Genomic DNA, 15,223 nt, shown 5'->3' with positions numbered 1-15,223 from the left:
GTAGGGTTGTATTTTAAGGAATATAGACTCGTGCTCCAATTTCTTAAGGGAGCTAAGTTTTAAGTAGATTGTATCACCAAACCTCTGGCTTCTTTTGCCTCTGGAATTCCTCAACAAAAGTTAAACCATTTCCCCCCACACACACACACAGAAATGGCTAAACGTACAGTCTCTCATCATAGATAATTATAGCTATAAAACCTTTGTCTTCTATATAAAACAGTATTTCAGTGTGAACTTTCACAAGTTACAATTTTTTGACTGTACAAATGCATATGGCACTGTACAAGTTACAAGGTTTTTCGTGCAGGGAAGTATGCAATCTAGAAGAAAGAATGGGAACTAAGAAGAACAAATACGTCAATTTGACAGATGAGCTTTAGAGAATCTTGCCATGGCAGCTAAAAACATAATCAGGTAGCTCACTCTCTGTCGACCCCCCACACCAGAGTCCATAGAAAATCAGAGGTGCCCAGCTCTCCCTTTCCATCAGAGTCCAGCTGGCTAGCTTATGCTGCTGGCTAAAACAGGTTTGAGCTGAGAACGCTGTTTGACATTAGAGCCAATTGGATCTAGTGATCAGCTGCTACACAAATGCTGGTCACCTTTCCCTGCCACATATTTGCTTTTGCTTCCCCAGCATAAGCCCTGCCACTCCAGACCTCACAGAAAGTGGTTCAGGAACAAACTGTCCCCGCTTACAAAAAAAGGTTATCTGCTAATTTGATTTCCTAAGCTGGCTCAGCAAGGGGTCAGACTAGAAGCAGTGCCAAGGAGGGAGTGGGAATGTACAGGCACACTTCTGATGCCTAGCAGCAACTAGCTAGTAACTAGGCTTATCCCTACTGCCAAATTGCACATTAAAGCAGATTCTAAACTGGAGCAAGATAAGCATAAATCTCTGCTGGCTTCACTGTGGAGGACAAAATCTGTTCAACTAGCAGAAAGCTGTGTTCAACACAGCATTCTGCTAGCTAAAAAGGTAGCAAAATCCTTAGACCGACACAGTATGTAATAATGGACTTGGCCTCCCTGATTTCCATTCTAGAAAGTATGTAAAACAAGAACTTAAATTCTTAACACACTTTATAATTTTTATACAGACAGCATTTAGGTGTAATTATTTAATATCAACCCAATGATGAAATTCCTACTCATCAGGGAAGGAAGGCTTGCTTTCATTTCATCACTGACAGGAGCAAGACCAGGAATTCAGTCCAATTGTTCACAGCACTCCTGTGAGTTTTCCGCTTCCAGATAGAGCATTTGCATAAAACATAACTTCAGAATACAAACTGCAGATGTTTCTTATTTCACGTTTGGCAGAGAGACTACATATATTACCTCATGCCTGCTATGCTGGCTTGCCTCTTTGTCTTTGGACTCAATGCACTATTCACCCCATAGAAGCACAAAATTATATTCTTAGTTTCCATTCACTTCCATATAGTAACTGCAGAGGAGAAGGCTACCTTTTAAACTTGGAAAGTTTATCACTTACAATATGAAGAGGGAAATGTCTAGGAAAATAAACACATTAAGTTATGCTTAAAGTTAATATAAACTTCGAACAGCAAGCCCTCAGGACGTGCAGGCAGTTCCTGGAGTCTGTTAAAAAGCTGTGCACTTCTAGGCGACCAGCTGAATCCTTCCCCTACCAAAAAAAGCTAATGATCACAGATTATCATCTATGTTTCAGCCCTTCTTGCAGCTTAGCTTTATTGGTATTCAAAACCACGATCAGGTAAGTTTTTGTCCAAATTGTTTGTCATTCCAACATTTTTCTTACAGGATTACCTTTGTCCTCCCTCTTTCTGTTTAAAGAGTTAATTCAATCTCCTCTATGCATGAGGAAAAGTGAAGTAACCACAGCTGCTACAACGAGTCAAAAAAATACTGAATGGTTTTAAGCAGTTCCCACACTTACCAAAGTGGATCAAATAAAGCAGTCCAGCAGTCTTACTTTTTTAAAAAAAGAGCGTAATTTCTCTCCTACTTGTAATCAGGTATCAGATCTAGAGATATCCTTAACAGAAAAATAAATAGTGAAGACAGAGACCAAAAAAAAAAAAAATTCACTGAAACATTTTGCTGAAGTATAACAATGCTAGAATTTTTTCCATCATTTTTTAAAGAGGTCTAATGTGCATTATACACACAACAGGATCTACTTTAATATGGATGTACCAGAGGCTGAGCCTCCAGACTGTAGTTTTAGTGCATACTAACAGAAGTATGCACATCATGTAAGGAGTCCCCACATTGCTACACTTGGGTTAAAAGGATGAAATTCTGGCTTCGCTTAAGTCATTAGATTTTCCTTACAAACTTCCAACACTCACGTCACAAGGCACAACTTTTCCCCGAGCTCAGCTTCCACTCACACCTATTCAATATAAGCAAGGACAATACTCTGGAATTTAAAAAGAGCAAGCAGTAGTTAAAAAACAAACAAACAAAAAAACCTTCACGCTGTACACCATCAACCCTGCCTAGGATACTTCCAGTCAAAACCAGTACTTCTTGTGCTTCCATCTTCACAACCACAATCACTGTTGATGTAAAACCTTACATTGCAATAATTCTAGCAACCACACAAAAGCCCTTGTTCAATCAGTTTGGTATTTCAGATGATGAAGTGAACAGAAAGAAGTTAAGATCACAACTGTTAGCTTTGTTTTTCATGAAGTCTCTAGCGAAAGTGATAAAGTTTTAAGTAATGGTTTTCAATGCTTTTTGGCGCTTCTAGCTGGGTCACTATACTGCCACTTTTTCTTATTGCTCACAGAATCATCAGGCCTTTGATCAGTGCTAGTCACTGAACTTTTATACAAAGCATTAATTCTTAACTATAAGAACATCTCCAAAGGTTCAGAACTGCCAAAAGGTATAAATAGTTTTGCTGTAGAGTAGGTATTCAGGAGAGAAGATACCATCTTTTAAAGAAATGGACTTGAAAAAAAGTCTTATTTATTCTGAAACATTTGAAAAAGTCGCAGCTTTCCACACCATCTGGAAACTATGCTACAAAAGGAGTAAAGCAGACATTAAAAACATAAGGATACCTTATAAGGAATCTCAGATCTGACTCCAGGATGATTCAAGAATGTTTCTTGTCCAAATACTACACCACCGGTCTCTTAGCATATTAGGAAGCTGAAAGTTCAAACAGCATCATTTGCTTTTCTACTTGCATTTGATAAGTCTACTTCAGGTATTTTAATCAATAAAGAGGCAGCATGACTTTTCCTTGACACTACTTGCACTGCCCTTCCTCAGCAAGACTGAGAATAGTCTCCTACTACCTCTCCAGTCACTATCCATTATTCCGGACCTGTTTCAATCTGTATGCAAGTCCACTAATTGGTGGAAGCTACACTGTCCAGTGGAATTAATGTCACTTTTTCCTGATCCTCTCTCTTAATCGTCCTTGGCCTCCATGGTAAACCTGAGGATTAACTATATACTTCCTGATGTCGCCAGCAGTGGCAAAGCAAGATTGTGCTAGGAGGTTTTTCCACTACCCATCAGCTGACTGAAGAGCCAGCCCATTTGACCCAGGTATTCCACACCCGCCTGACACCACCATAGATGCTTCCTGCAGTGATGTCTCACACCGGGATCAGGCAGCTGTAAATTCCCCCTTCACTATTTACTTAACTTTAGTATTCTCCTGATCCAGCTCCCCGAATTAGCTTGCCATAAAGCTGAACAAGTGCTCAAGTGGGCACATGGGAAGCAGTAAGGATACATGAGTGGAGGTACCCAGAAGGATGGGAGCAACTACCCGCTGCATTATCTTAGCTGTAAAATGAAATCATACCCTGCAATCCACCCACATACACCCCTTCAGGCAAAAGGAGGAGTTTACCTGTCACATCTTCCCACATTTCAGAGACTTATCATACCTTGAAAGAAAAAAGAAAAAAAAATTCTCAACATTTGCCTTTCTTTTATTTGTGTTAATGCTTCCTTTTACAGAGGGGCTATTCCATTCTCAAAAAACAGCAAAGATCCCCGGGGAATGAGGGCAGAAAGATGCAGTGCCACTTACAGCATGGCTGGCTGCAGAGAAATAGGTCACTTGAGCGTAGCTGTGCAATCAGTGAGATGTTCAAGCCCAGGCAACCAAGCCAGATGCTGTGGAGAACGGTGCCTGGGGAAAGCTAGCGTCCTCAGGGGCGATTCCACGGGGGACAGCAGTTCCAGGGCACATGAGGGATGATGGGTCAGGACTAACACAAACCTAAGCACACTCGAGAGCATATTTACACAAGTTATTCCCTGCTGCATATTCTCCTCCTCTTCTCCAGCCATCCACCTCTGGGCCTCTGCAGCCGATCTGCAGTCTCCCATGTGCCATGTTTAGAACCTCCTCAACTTGCCCTAGACAGCAAGAAACTCCCACGTGGGAGCTTAAGACAGAAACCAGAACGTTATTATACTTCGGTACACCCTCCCACACCTTCTCCCAGTGTTGGCAGGAATAAACTGCAGGGCTATATATAGTATTATTCCAGGTCTACCAAAAGAAATACTCAAATTACAATGGCTTCCTTCTTCAGAAGTTGTACCAGGTGTAGGTGCCCAGGCGCTTGTGGGGGGCTGCAGGGCGGCCTCTGTGAGGACCATGCTGGACACAGCCGGTTCCAGCCGGCTCCAACGGCCCCGCCGCAGGGCACGGCTGAGCCCCGCAGCCAAGATGGCGGCGCCTCGGCGAAAGCGTGGGTAAGGAAGGGCAAAACACTGCCCGTGAGCAATGCTGGAGGGGGTGGAAGTGTGAGAAACAGCTCTGTGAGCCCAGAGGTGAAAGCAGGAGGGGAGGAGGAGCAGCTCTGGGCACCTGAGCAGACACTCCCTGTCAGCCTCTAGAGAGGCCAGGCTGGAGCAGGGGAACAGGATGAGGAGGAAGGAGTGTGGTGAGGAGCTGCCATGGACCTACCCCATGGTCAAGTCTCTTTTGCCTGTGACGGTAACTGGTAAGCAATCTCCCTGTCTTCATCTCAACTCACAAGCTTTTCCACCCTATTTTCTCTCCCATCTCGCCAAGGGGGGGGAGGGAGAGAGCAGCTGGGTGGGCATCTGGCAGTCAGCCAAGGTTAACCTACCACACAAGTCAGTAAGAAAGCCACTTTATGAGTAACATAGCAAATACGCTGAACGTGTTTTAAAGCTGATCGCAACCACCACAATATGACTGTTTTATTGTCAGTGTACAATTTCAAGACACATTTGGACATCTGAGAGACTACTGACAACTACAACCAAGTCAGCACTTTTTCAGCCAAAAAACAACCAGCATGGCAATTGACAATTAGTTTAACTCTCCAACTGTTAAACCACAGGCAAGTTATATGATAAAAACAAGCATCCAAAGAATACAGAAGGCAGAGCAGTTGATATTGAACAAGCATAGTACTATCCCTCTTTTCCCTAACCAACCTGTCTACAACAAAGATGCTTTGCTTCCAACAATGGCAGATGATCACCTATGGCTAAAACCTCAAGTCATGCAAGAACTATTTGATGTAGGAGGCTTCCAGCTGTTCTTACCACCATGCACTGTTACTGTATTTGGCAACTTCTTCATATTTTGAAATGCATGGGTTCTTTAACAGGTATTAAATGCCTGGCTAAAATCTTAGCATAAATAATTTGCATCTGTAACAAGCAATATTTGGTGGACATAAATATCGAGCATTCTTTGGAGAAACTACAGGTGCTCTTACCCTAACTAGCACTTCCTTCACCGCCATCCCCTAGTGCAGGCATGATGGCTCAGGCTGCTTTTTACTATATACTTATTCTGTACTACTGTTTAAAATTAATGCATTTTTCTCAAAATCATTAAACTCATTACTACTTCCTTTAATTAAAGTTTTAAAAGCACAGAATTACTGAAACCACAGGTCTATATTCAGTCAGTAAATGTTTAACATACAGCTAACATACAAAAGATTAGAACAATTGCTAACCCGTAACACCAACAATATAATACACTCTTACATCTATCACTCTTTTCTTGCTAAGTAGTTAAGACATTCCTGTTTTGCACACATTAAAAGAGTGGATACTATGTCCATAAAAGTGAATTGCCTGGAGGAACAGGAAAAAAAAAAAAAAGGCATTGTTTTCGAAGGGAAGTAAGTAACTGCTGTTCACCACCACTCAAACACGGAATGTCATTTCACGTCCTTGTGACCCGTGAAAGATAGCAAAAGCCATTCTAGCAGCCAGTCTTGCAGCTGGAACATCACATTTTTAAGCTCAGGTAATAAATCTTTACAATGCATCATATACATACGTGCACATATACACTTATAAGTGGTAAACAATTTGAAGCCTATGCTCGGTAACATTAACTCACCATTTATTGCCTTGCCTAGCCTGCAAAGATAAACCTGCCTTCTCAAGATGTCCCGAGAGCCGTCACATCCCTGGCTGCAGACCTCCAACAGCAGACCAATAAAGCTTGTCACAGAAACAAAACCCTTGGATTTCTGTCCCCCCTCCACCCTAAAGGACGAAAAGGAGCATTGCCGTCCCCATCCCCACCCCACCCTGGCTGTATTGTGAAGCTGCCTGTGAACTCCATGGGTACACCCCAAGGAGGTAGTGCCCTGCAGGCCTTACAATGCATTGTGACCTTATTGTTGCTGACACTTTGATTGTGACATCATTAAATAATCTTTCAGACCCATGTGTCACGCTCGCTGCCAACAAGGGTTAAGTACAAGAACGCAGGGGACTCCTGGGATTTGCCTTACGAACAAATCACATTGCCATGGCTCTAGGAGCAGAGGGATGCAGGCTACTTTTCTTAGGGAGTGTCAATCACATCTTTTTGAGCACCTTACTTCTAGTTTTCACCACTTCCTCCTTTTGTCACCTCAACAGCTATTACCAGCCTAATTTCAGTAGTGGTCAACTATTGGTAATATTGGACAGTGAAGAGAAGCTTGACTAGAGGTGGTACAGTTTACTAAGAGTAATAAATACTTGTTATTTCATTTTAAAGTGTGTTTGTTTCACTTTTCACACGCATCTGTTGGACACACATAGCCTACCTGAATGACTGCATGCCCCAGAGGGACAACAAATCTAGATGAACACTTTCATATTCTTAAAAGAGTTATTAACCACTGTGCATTTCAAAGTCTGGTCTAGATGAATAAGCAAAGTGTTTGAAACCCTACATGTCCCTCACTGCAGTTATTTAAATTCCTGCAGCATAGTGAGTAACCGCTGCCTTTATAGAGGTATAAACTATGCTGCAAGGTTTTCATAAACAGTTAAATGTGTACAAGATGACCAAAAGACTGTAAGTCAATCATAAACATTCCAAAAATAGCAGTTTAATTTTTCAGGACAGGTACTGAGACTGTGAGAAGCTGAATTTATTTTGCATGGTCAGGAAACTTTGTCATTAAATCCACTGGTTAAAGAAGCAACTATCCAAAAAAAAAAAAAAAAAAATCTCAGCAGCATGCAAACAAGACAGCTTTTCTTTTTTTCAGAGAAGGCACTCTTATTGAATTGAAAAGTAGGAACAATTTGGAAATGACAAGAGGGAACAAAATTGAAACAAATTAAATACTCCCCAAGAAGTGTCCTTGACTGTTACATTTCAAGAAAATTAGAATTAATTTGCACCTATTACCGAAAATCTGATAATTCCCCTGTATAAATAGTTACAGAATTCTTCAGTAGCCACCTCGCTTTGTAAGGGAATTGTAAGATTATCAACAAAAATATGACTTCCAAATACCCGTATCCATAGATAACTAAAATATAACTAGCAAAACAGAAGCTACGTTTATTACTGAAAAGCATTAACAAGAATACATAGCCATTAACTCTTATGCTGCCACACCAATATTTAAAAGACAGTCAGAATCCATAGCAAGTAGTTGCTGTTAAAGAATTAAACATATTTTGGCAAAAGAAAAATTCCTTCCACTTGAAAAATAAATGCTTAAACTTCTGCTGTTTAGGAGGATGCTACTGTTCTGCGACAAAATACTTTTCCCATGGACAGCTTCCTTTCCCCCCAAAAAACCCAAAAAATCTAACCTAGCAGTATTACAGCAGCACAGGATCTTAGTAGCCATCATCCCTTCATTAAAATACGTGCATGGAACTAAATAACTTCCTTTCCTTTAGCAGGATTGCAAACCTCGCACAACCGTTTCTCGACTCTTTCAAAGTAAGGCTGATGAAGGGAGGGACTATGTTGGAAATCATAATGCACAGATCATATCTCAAGGTTAAACCTTTATCTACTTGCCTCCTAATTAACCACCACCTTCTGTTAGTCTATCTTATCTCAAATTAAGAGATTTTTCTACAAGTTTTGCTGCCTTACATTTCTACTGCTTATAGATAAATGTACGTTTTGAACTTCACGTTAACCTTCAGTATTGAAAGGGAAGAGGGGATGGGGGAGGAAAGAAAAGCAATACACAAAATTAGTTCTCAAATCCTAAAGATAATTCTGACAAACAAGCAAAAGTAAAACATTCATCCACTAACTGACTGATCAGAATCGCTGACAAATTCAACACAGTACTAAAACACTTTATTTGACCCCACACAAAAGGGAAGACACTGTAACGCATGGCGCAATCCAAAGTTTTCTGAAATAAATGAAAAATGAACACCAACAATCTTTGTAACGGTCTGAAGTTAGTGCCAGTGTGCGCTTGTGATATAACCTTCTAATATTCCTGCCCCAAACACAAATAATCAAGAACTGAAACACCCTAAATTCCTGCAGTTTCCATCAAACTAACTGCAATCTCTGCACCTCGTGTTCAGAATACCCAGCAACTTTGCAAGCTGGAGCACAAAGATAATGTAACTCCACTCTTTTGCTGGAAGCATTAAAAAAAAACAAAAAAAAAACAAAAAAAAAAACAAACCAAAACAACAAAAAAAAAACCCAAAAAACCCCCACACCAAACAGCACAAAAACACGACACTTCAACAAGGCAAACGTGTTATACATAGAAATTAATAACTTAACAATAGTAGAGAAAAAAGGAACAATGTCTTCTTTCACATTATAGGGACTGAACATTAGACTACTTGTAGAGATTCAGGCAGCTGCTGAGAATGTCTTAGCAGCTCTTGTATTTGCAAGAAAAACCCTGTCAGTCAAAAGCAAAACAATCCTGTCATTTAAATATGACAACTAACTGTATACACATTATGCAGTCATATTTTGCAATCCCAAAATTAAAACACGAATTTAAATTTCTGAAGGAAGAAAAAAATATTATCCCAACAGATAAAAAATTATTCCAACACTTGTAACGGCAGAGCCAAACCACAGACCTTCAGAGTGATCGATTACTTCAGTAAGTCAAAAAATCACGAAATATTTGCAGGAACTCTGCCAGAGCAAAGCAGGTGATGTAGTTGGTAATATTTTCAAATCCTGAAAAGGGCATCCAAAAGAGTCGGTACCTAGTCTTACCTGCCCAAATGTAACGCTCGTACGGCTCTGCAATCAATTCACCTATTTTCCTCCGCCAGTTTTGACAGCCTTTACGGTGGAAAGTTAGCCCATCGCTTACAGATAGGATCTCTCCCCAGTAACAACCTAACTCCAAGCGTAAAATTTCAACCTATCCCTGCCACCCTGCAGGGACTAGGCTCTAATTAATCCAGAGACAGAAAAGTGGTGCAAAAAAAAAAAAAAAAAAAAAAAAAAAAAAAGAAGAAAATAGGACTCGACCGATTTGTTGCAGCCTAAATTTAAAACGAAAAGCATAAAGGGAAGCACACTTCCAGCCTCTGCCTAAGGGTATACTAACAAAACAGGGGGAGGGAAACAAGCCCAAAATAAGGAAACGGATTATGTAGGTTAAGCTCAGCTTTTATCATCCGCCGCTAAGTCAACACCGAGACCCCCGGCCCCACGCCGCCGCCTCGGCCCCTACCGGGGCGGCGGCGGCGGCCCGGCCCCCGCGCCCTCTCCGGGAGGCCCCGCCGCCACGTCCCCCTCAGGGAGCCGGGTGGCGGTAACGCTTCCCGCCCGCGGCGGGGAGGAAGCTGCCTCCCCAGACGCTTCTGCGGGGCGCCGGCAGTCAGCCGGGCCGGGGGAAGGGAAGCGGCGCGGCCCGCCCCACCGCCGCTGCCCCACGGCTGCGGGGCCCTTCTGCCTCCCCCCCCAACCCCAACCCCATCCCTTCCCGCCCCGCCGGGACGCGCAGGCGGCGGCGGGGCCGCGGGGCTCCTTACCCGCCCTGTAGCCGCGCAAGCCGAGCTGGGGGTGCAGCCCGCCCCACATGGTGCCGCGCCGGGCTGGGCCGGGGTGGGGGGGCCGCCGCTCTCCGGCAGCGGCGGCGCGGAGCTGGCCGCTCTCCGGCGGGCGGCCGCGGCCCGGATGGCCGGCGGAGGCGGCCGCTCCCGCTGCCGAGGGAGGTTAGCGGGGGGCTGCCGCCGCGGCGGGGGCTGCTGCCTGCCCCAGGGGCGCCGCAGCCATGGTGCCGGGCCGCGACCGCGGAGGGCGGTGAGACCTCGCCGCCCCCCTCGCAGGAGACAAAACTTGCTTTATTGCGTTGCCGCCGCCGCCTGCCTCCGGCGCCGGGAGCGGGGCGGAGACAGGGGCGGGCACCCCGCAGATGCTGCTGCTGCTCGGGGACGAGCCGCTTGCATAACCCGGCCCACGGGCAGGGGGCGCGGGGCGAGCGGCCGCGGGGGCCGCGGCGGGGGGCGAGGCAGCGCCGGCCCCGGGGGCGAGTCCGCCCGGCCCGGCCCGGCCCGGCCCGGCCCGGCCCGCAGGCCGCGGCCCCGCCGCCCCCGCGGTGCCCGGCGAGGCCGGCTGCCGCGCCCCGCTCAGGCCCCGCCGGGGCCGCGGGGGTGGTTTGGGCCCTCCCGTTGGCCTCGGGCTTGTTAACTTACTCGTCCGCTGCCCCCGGGGCTGCCCGGGCGGGGATGAGCCCCCGGCGGGGATGAGCCGCCGGCGGCAGCCGCGCCTCCTGCCCGCTGGACCTGGGATCGAGGAAGGGTCCGTTAGCCACGGCATGTAACTGTCATCAGGGGAAACGCTTAATTGAAAGCACTTAATTGGGTATGAAGATAACTGGTAAAGAAAAGTGAAATGCCTTACTCCAGAATTACGGCATTTGAAATACCCAAGGCCAGTACCTGCAGACCTAGTAGAGGTGATAACAAAATCACGGTTTTCCTGTACGTTGTTGTTTTAGTAAGAAAACGCGGTGGAAAGAAAGAAGAATCGTAACATTCATTTGAACGATCAGTTCCACCAAAAGATCCTCAGTATCATCATGAAGTTTAAGCCACAGGACTGGAAACAAAATGCTCCTGTCAGCAACAATCCAAACCCAGTGAAAGGCTTCCCCCCCTCCCCAAGCTGCTTTGAGCCTGCTCCAAATACTTGGAGAGATGATTCTGCAATAGCAGCCTTCGCGTTACTGTTGTTTGCAACCGCAGCCCAGCGGGCCCCGTTGTAAGCTATCTTCCGAACAAGTGTACCCTGGCTCCATCAGCAGTCCACGTTGTCAGACAAAAACATAAAAGAGAAGGAGAAAATACGTGGACAGCTTCCAACTTCAGTGCAACCATCCCAAAATTACAAAACCCACCACCACCGAGATAAGAAAAGCAAGGCTTTACACAGCACTGCAGAGTTACAATGGACGTGGCAGCTTAGGGAGGGGAGGTGAAACAGGAGCAGTTCTGCATTCATGTGGAAACACAATCGATAAATACAGTCTGTGTTCAAACACTTCCTGCTGACCTGATGCATTTTTAATTAGTAGCTGATGATCACAGAATAGCTTTTATCTCTTTGGAAAGTTAGATGTTATATTTCAGCACAAGTTATATTTTATTTAGGCCTAGCTAGGTGTTCATAATGCGCTCAGCAAAAGAGAGGCCTCAGAAGTACTGGAATGAGCGTGTAGAAAGGCCGCATATTGTTACATTGTCCTCTTTCTTACCCATATAAAGCCCTTATGTACTCATACTTGTATGTGAAGACCTGACACAACGTGCATTCCTCACCAGCTTGTTTTACCTATGGAGCATAAGTGTCACTAGGTGTTTTGTAGGTAGAGTTGTAGAAGCACAGGCTTTAAAATCTTGGTAAATACTGAATAATCTGATCTGAATCTGAATTCTCTCAGTGCCAGGAGGCACACAAGGCGCAAACATCGTTCTTCCACTTCGATCGGTCTGCGGCTGCGTGCTCTGGAGTCCCAAGGGCCACAGCGCCGTCTTCTCTTGGTTTTTTCCTCAAGACATGACCGATCCAGTTCCATCTCCTCCTCCTCACTTCATTACTGATTTTCTCCATCTCCGAGTTGATGCTCGTCATTTCTGCAACTTTTTTTTTTTTTTTTTCCCGGGAGGAGGTAGTTGGCCTCCTGCCCAACCCCCATGACTTGGAGGCCCAGTGGTTTTTCTGTCAGGGTGGCCTTCCCTCAGGCTGCGTTGGTTCGCGGCACCTTCTTCAGTTTTATCCGGTGCACCCTCCGGAGAGCGATCCCCTATCCACCACCCAGGGGACGCGCCTTCTAGCCGTGCAGCCCCAGCCGAAGGAAAAAGTACTGAATAAAACCCCCAAATACTAAAATTCCAGGAGATCCCATCAAAACCTTCAGACTGTTGCTAGAGGCCCTCTGAATGATAAAAGGGTGGAAGCATTTTCAACCACAAATACTGGCTTACAGTAGAAGACCAATGCAAATTATCATTGAAAACACCTCCGTGAAATCGTCCAGCCTTTCAACCCTGAAGCCAACTTCAATATTGAAGAATGTTAGTGAGAGCACGGTGGGTAAACATGAATATAAGAAAGAGGAAAAGCTAAAGTATCTTGCAAAACACTCAAGACCAAGAAACACGTAAACAGCTTAGTTCAAGACCTCTTTAAAGGACTTGTCTGCATCTAACATCTGTTGCATGCTATTTTGTTGAGTTTGCTAAACTTTGGATAAGCGTGTGTAGTTAGCATATTCACAGTGAGCTGTGAGGAAGCTGAATATCAAGAAGGGGAAGGCATCCAGCAGCAGGCGAGGAGTAAAATTACCCCATCGCTGCTGAGCTCTGGAGTTTGTGATGCTGTCCTGTAACGCAGCTGCAAGAATCCAGAGGCATATCGTGACCCCAGAAAGCTGCAGGCCTGGAAAAAGTGTGATAACAGTTCTTCCATCTCCTAATTAATGTCACTGCAGTGTTTTTATGTACCTTGGTATTGTCGTTCATGGAAGCTTTACAGTTTCCTATGTATCTCCTGTCTACTCATGAACAGAGGAAAAAAACAGATAAAAAGGCCGAGATGAGGGTGGCAGAACACAACCAAGTAGTCTGGCTGAATCACCTCCGATACCACTGCGTGCGGGGGAGGCTGACTCAGCAACGCCACGTCCAAGGTGTCCCCGCTGGGGCATCTGCCCTTTGACAGTGCTACTGCTCAGAGCAGAAAGAAAAAAAAAAAGGTGCTTAAATTTAAGCAGCCAGATAACAGAACTCGAGAGACGTTCATCCTTTTGATTGTATTCTAAGTTATTTTTACAGAAACTGAATGTGATTAGTAAAGGTTTTTCGCTACGAATAACCTCAGTGTATCTGTCTGGAAACCAGGCCACACTGAAGCCAGTAGTTTTACTCTATAAATAAATTGAGCTTGTTAATGCCTTATTCACTATCCAGCACTGTTTTACATCTGCAGTCTGGTTAGGTACACAGTTCTAGACCGGGAGCAGTATTTGTTTTAGATTTTCAAAAACCTCTTGAAAAAATGTGCTAACTGGCTTGGACCTCCTGCAGAGAGGAGTTTGTGCTGTTTAATGCTGCTGAAGCAAGCCCCTACTTTCATGTGGATCTCAGCTTGGCAATGCAGTGGGCCCTGAGGACATCCCAAGCCCCTCTTCTTAACAAGTCCCTGTTGTCCCATCTACGAGGCCCAACTGTGCAAAGCTGGTGGGTAGTACTGGCTCCGGTCCATTTTATCCATTTTACGTGCATTTGTCCCTCTGCACCTAGTGGAGCCTACCTACGCTAAGATGACTTGCGCTAGCTTGTCACCTCTTACATCTCTTGGGTTGACAAGAATTAGGAGCATGGCAATCTGTGTTCCAGTACTGCCCCACTCAAGAGGGGTCTCGATATGCATAGAAACCGGCAGCGTGGTATGAGGGAAAGCTCATGTAACCTTACACGTGAATCAACGGTAAGTGGCAACAGCCTGCATCCCCAGATAATTACTGTGAAATGTGATGCTCCAGACAATGAATGGACTCAAGTTCTTATTGTCTGAAAAGCCTTCTCCCCACCTCTTTCCTTGTGATCTTCTGACACAAACTCTACCCTCTTGGCAGAATCAACAAAGAAAAATAACAATAGAAAGTAACAGCCTAAGCATTGGTACTAGGCAGATGTTGTCTCATTAATGGCAGTTGCAGCACATCTTACCCAAGGGTTTGTCATCTATTTGCAGGTTGAGAAATTGCATCTCTCTTCTTTTTTTTTTCCCTGAGTAAAAACATAATGCTCTAAATGGAATTAAGCTGAAGCATAACCTCTGAAAGCAGCATTTTTCTTTGATTAAAGTCAGAAATGCGTTCAATATTTATTCTACACACTTGCTTTCACATTTAATAGAATTAAAAGATTATTAAAAAAACCTGAATGCTAAATAGCTAAACATTGTTCTAAGAGAATGCAGACTATTTCCCCTATCTAATTAAGATATCAAGCATGTGTGCATTCTATCAAAAAGCAACAGCGGCATTTCTGCAAGCACATCTATATTGTAAACAACTTTGAAATTAAAATCACAAATTTTCAATTATTGAGTTGCTTCACTAAGTACAGAAATCCTTTTCCTCCACCCACAACTTTTTCAGTTGAACACTGTGTCCTAGCAAAGTCTACACAGCCTTTAAGAAGCCTTGGAGCAATTCTTCCTGATTTGCAAAAAATAACTATGTATGTTACAAAGTGAGATGTTAAACAGTATTGAGTGGCACTATACTTAAGAACAGATTAGCTTACCTAATAAACTGCACCCCTGCTGGTATGGCAGGTTGGCCTACAAAAGACTGAAATGTTCCACTAAAAGTACATTGCGTGCACTGTATAGCATTAACAATGAACTGTGTCACCTAATATCTGCAAAGCAGGCATCATGAAATAACACGGTGTATACAATGTTTTTATTTTTGCCTTTTCTATTAGCAAATGAGAGCGC

General features: G+C 44.4%; 1 protein-coding gene across 2 annotated transcripts in view; it reads right to left on the bottom strand.

Moving 5' to 3' along the window:
• CEP85L (centrosomal protein 85L) overlaps positions 1 to 10,307 on the bottom strand; it is a 126,598-nt gene extending 116,291 nt beyond the window's left edge. For both annotated transcript variants that reach the window (XM_082306958.1, XM_082306959.1), the window contains exon 1: positions 10,246 to 10,307. In XM_082306958.1, the coding sequence (XP_082163084.1) occupies positions 10,246 to 10,294 (49 nt within the window). In that variant the 5' untranslated portion in view covers positions 10,295 to 10,307. The remainder of the gene's footprint in view (positions 1 to 10,245) is intronic.
• Between the last annotated feature and the right edge of the window lie 4,916 nt (positions 10,308 to 15,223).

This window comes from Platalea leucorodia (genome assembly GCF_965183815.1).
Source record: "Platalea leucorodia genome assembly, chromosome: 3".
In the NCBI taxonomy this organism is placed as follows: domain Eukaryota; kingdom Metazoa; phylum Chordata; class Aves; order Pelecaniformes; family Threskiornithidae; genus Platalea; species Platalea leucorodia.
This window is presented reverse-complemented; position numbering and strand designations above follow the sequence as displayed.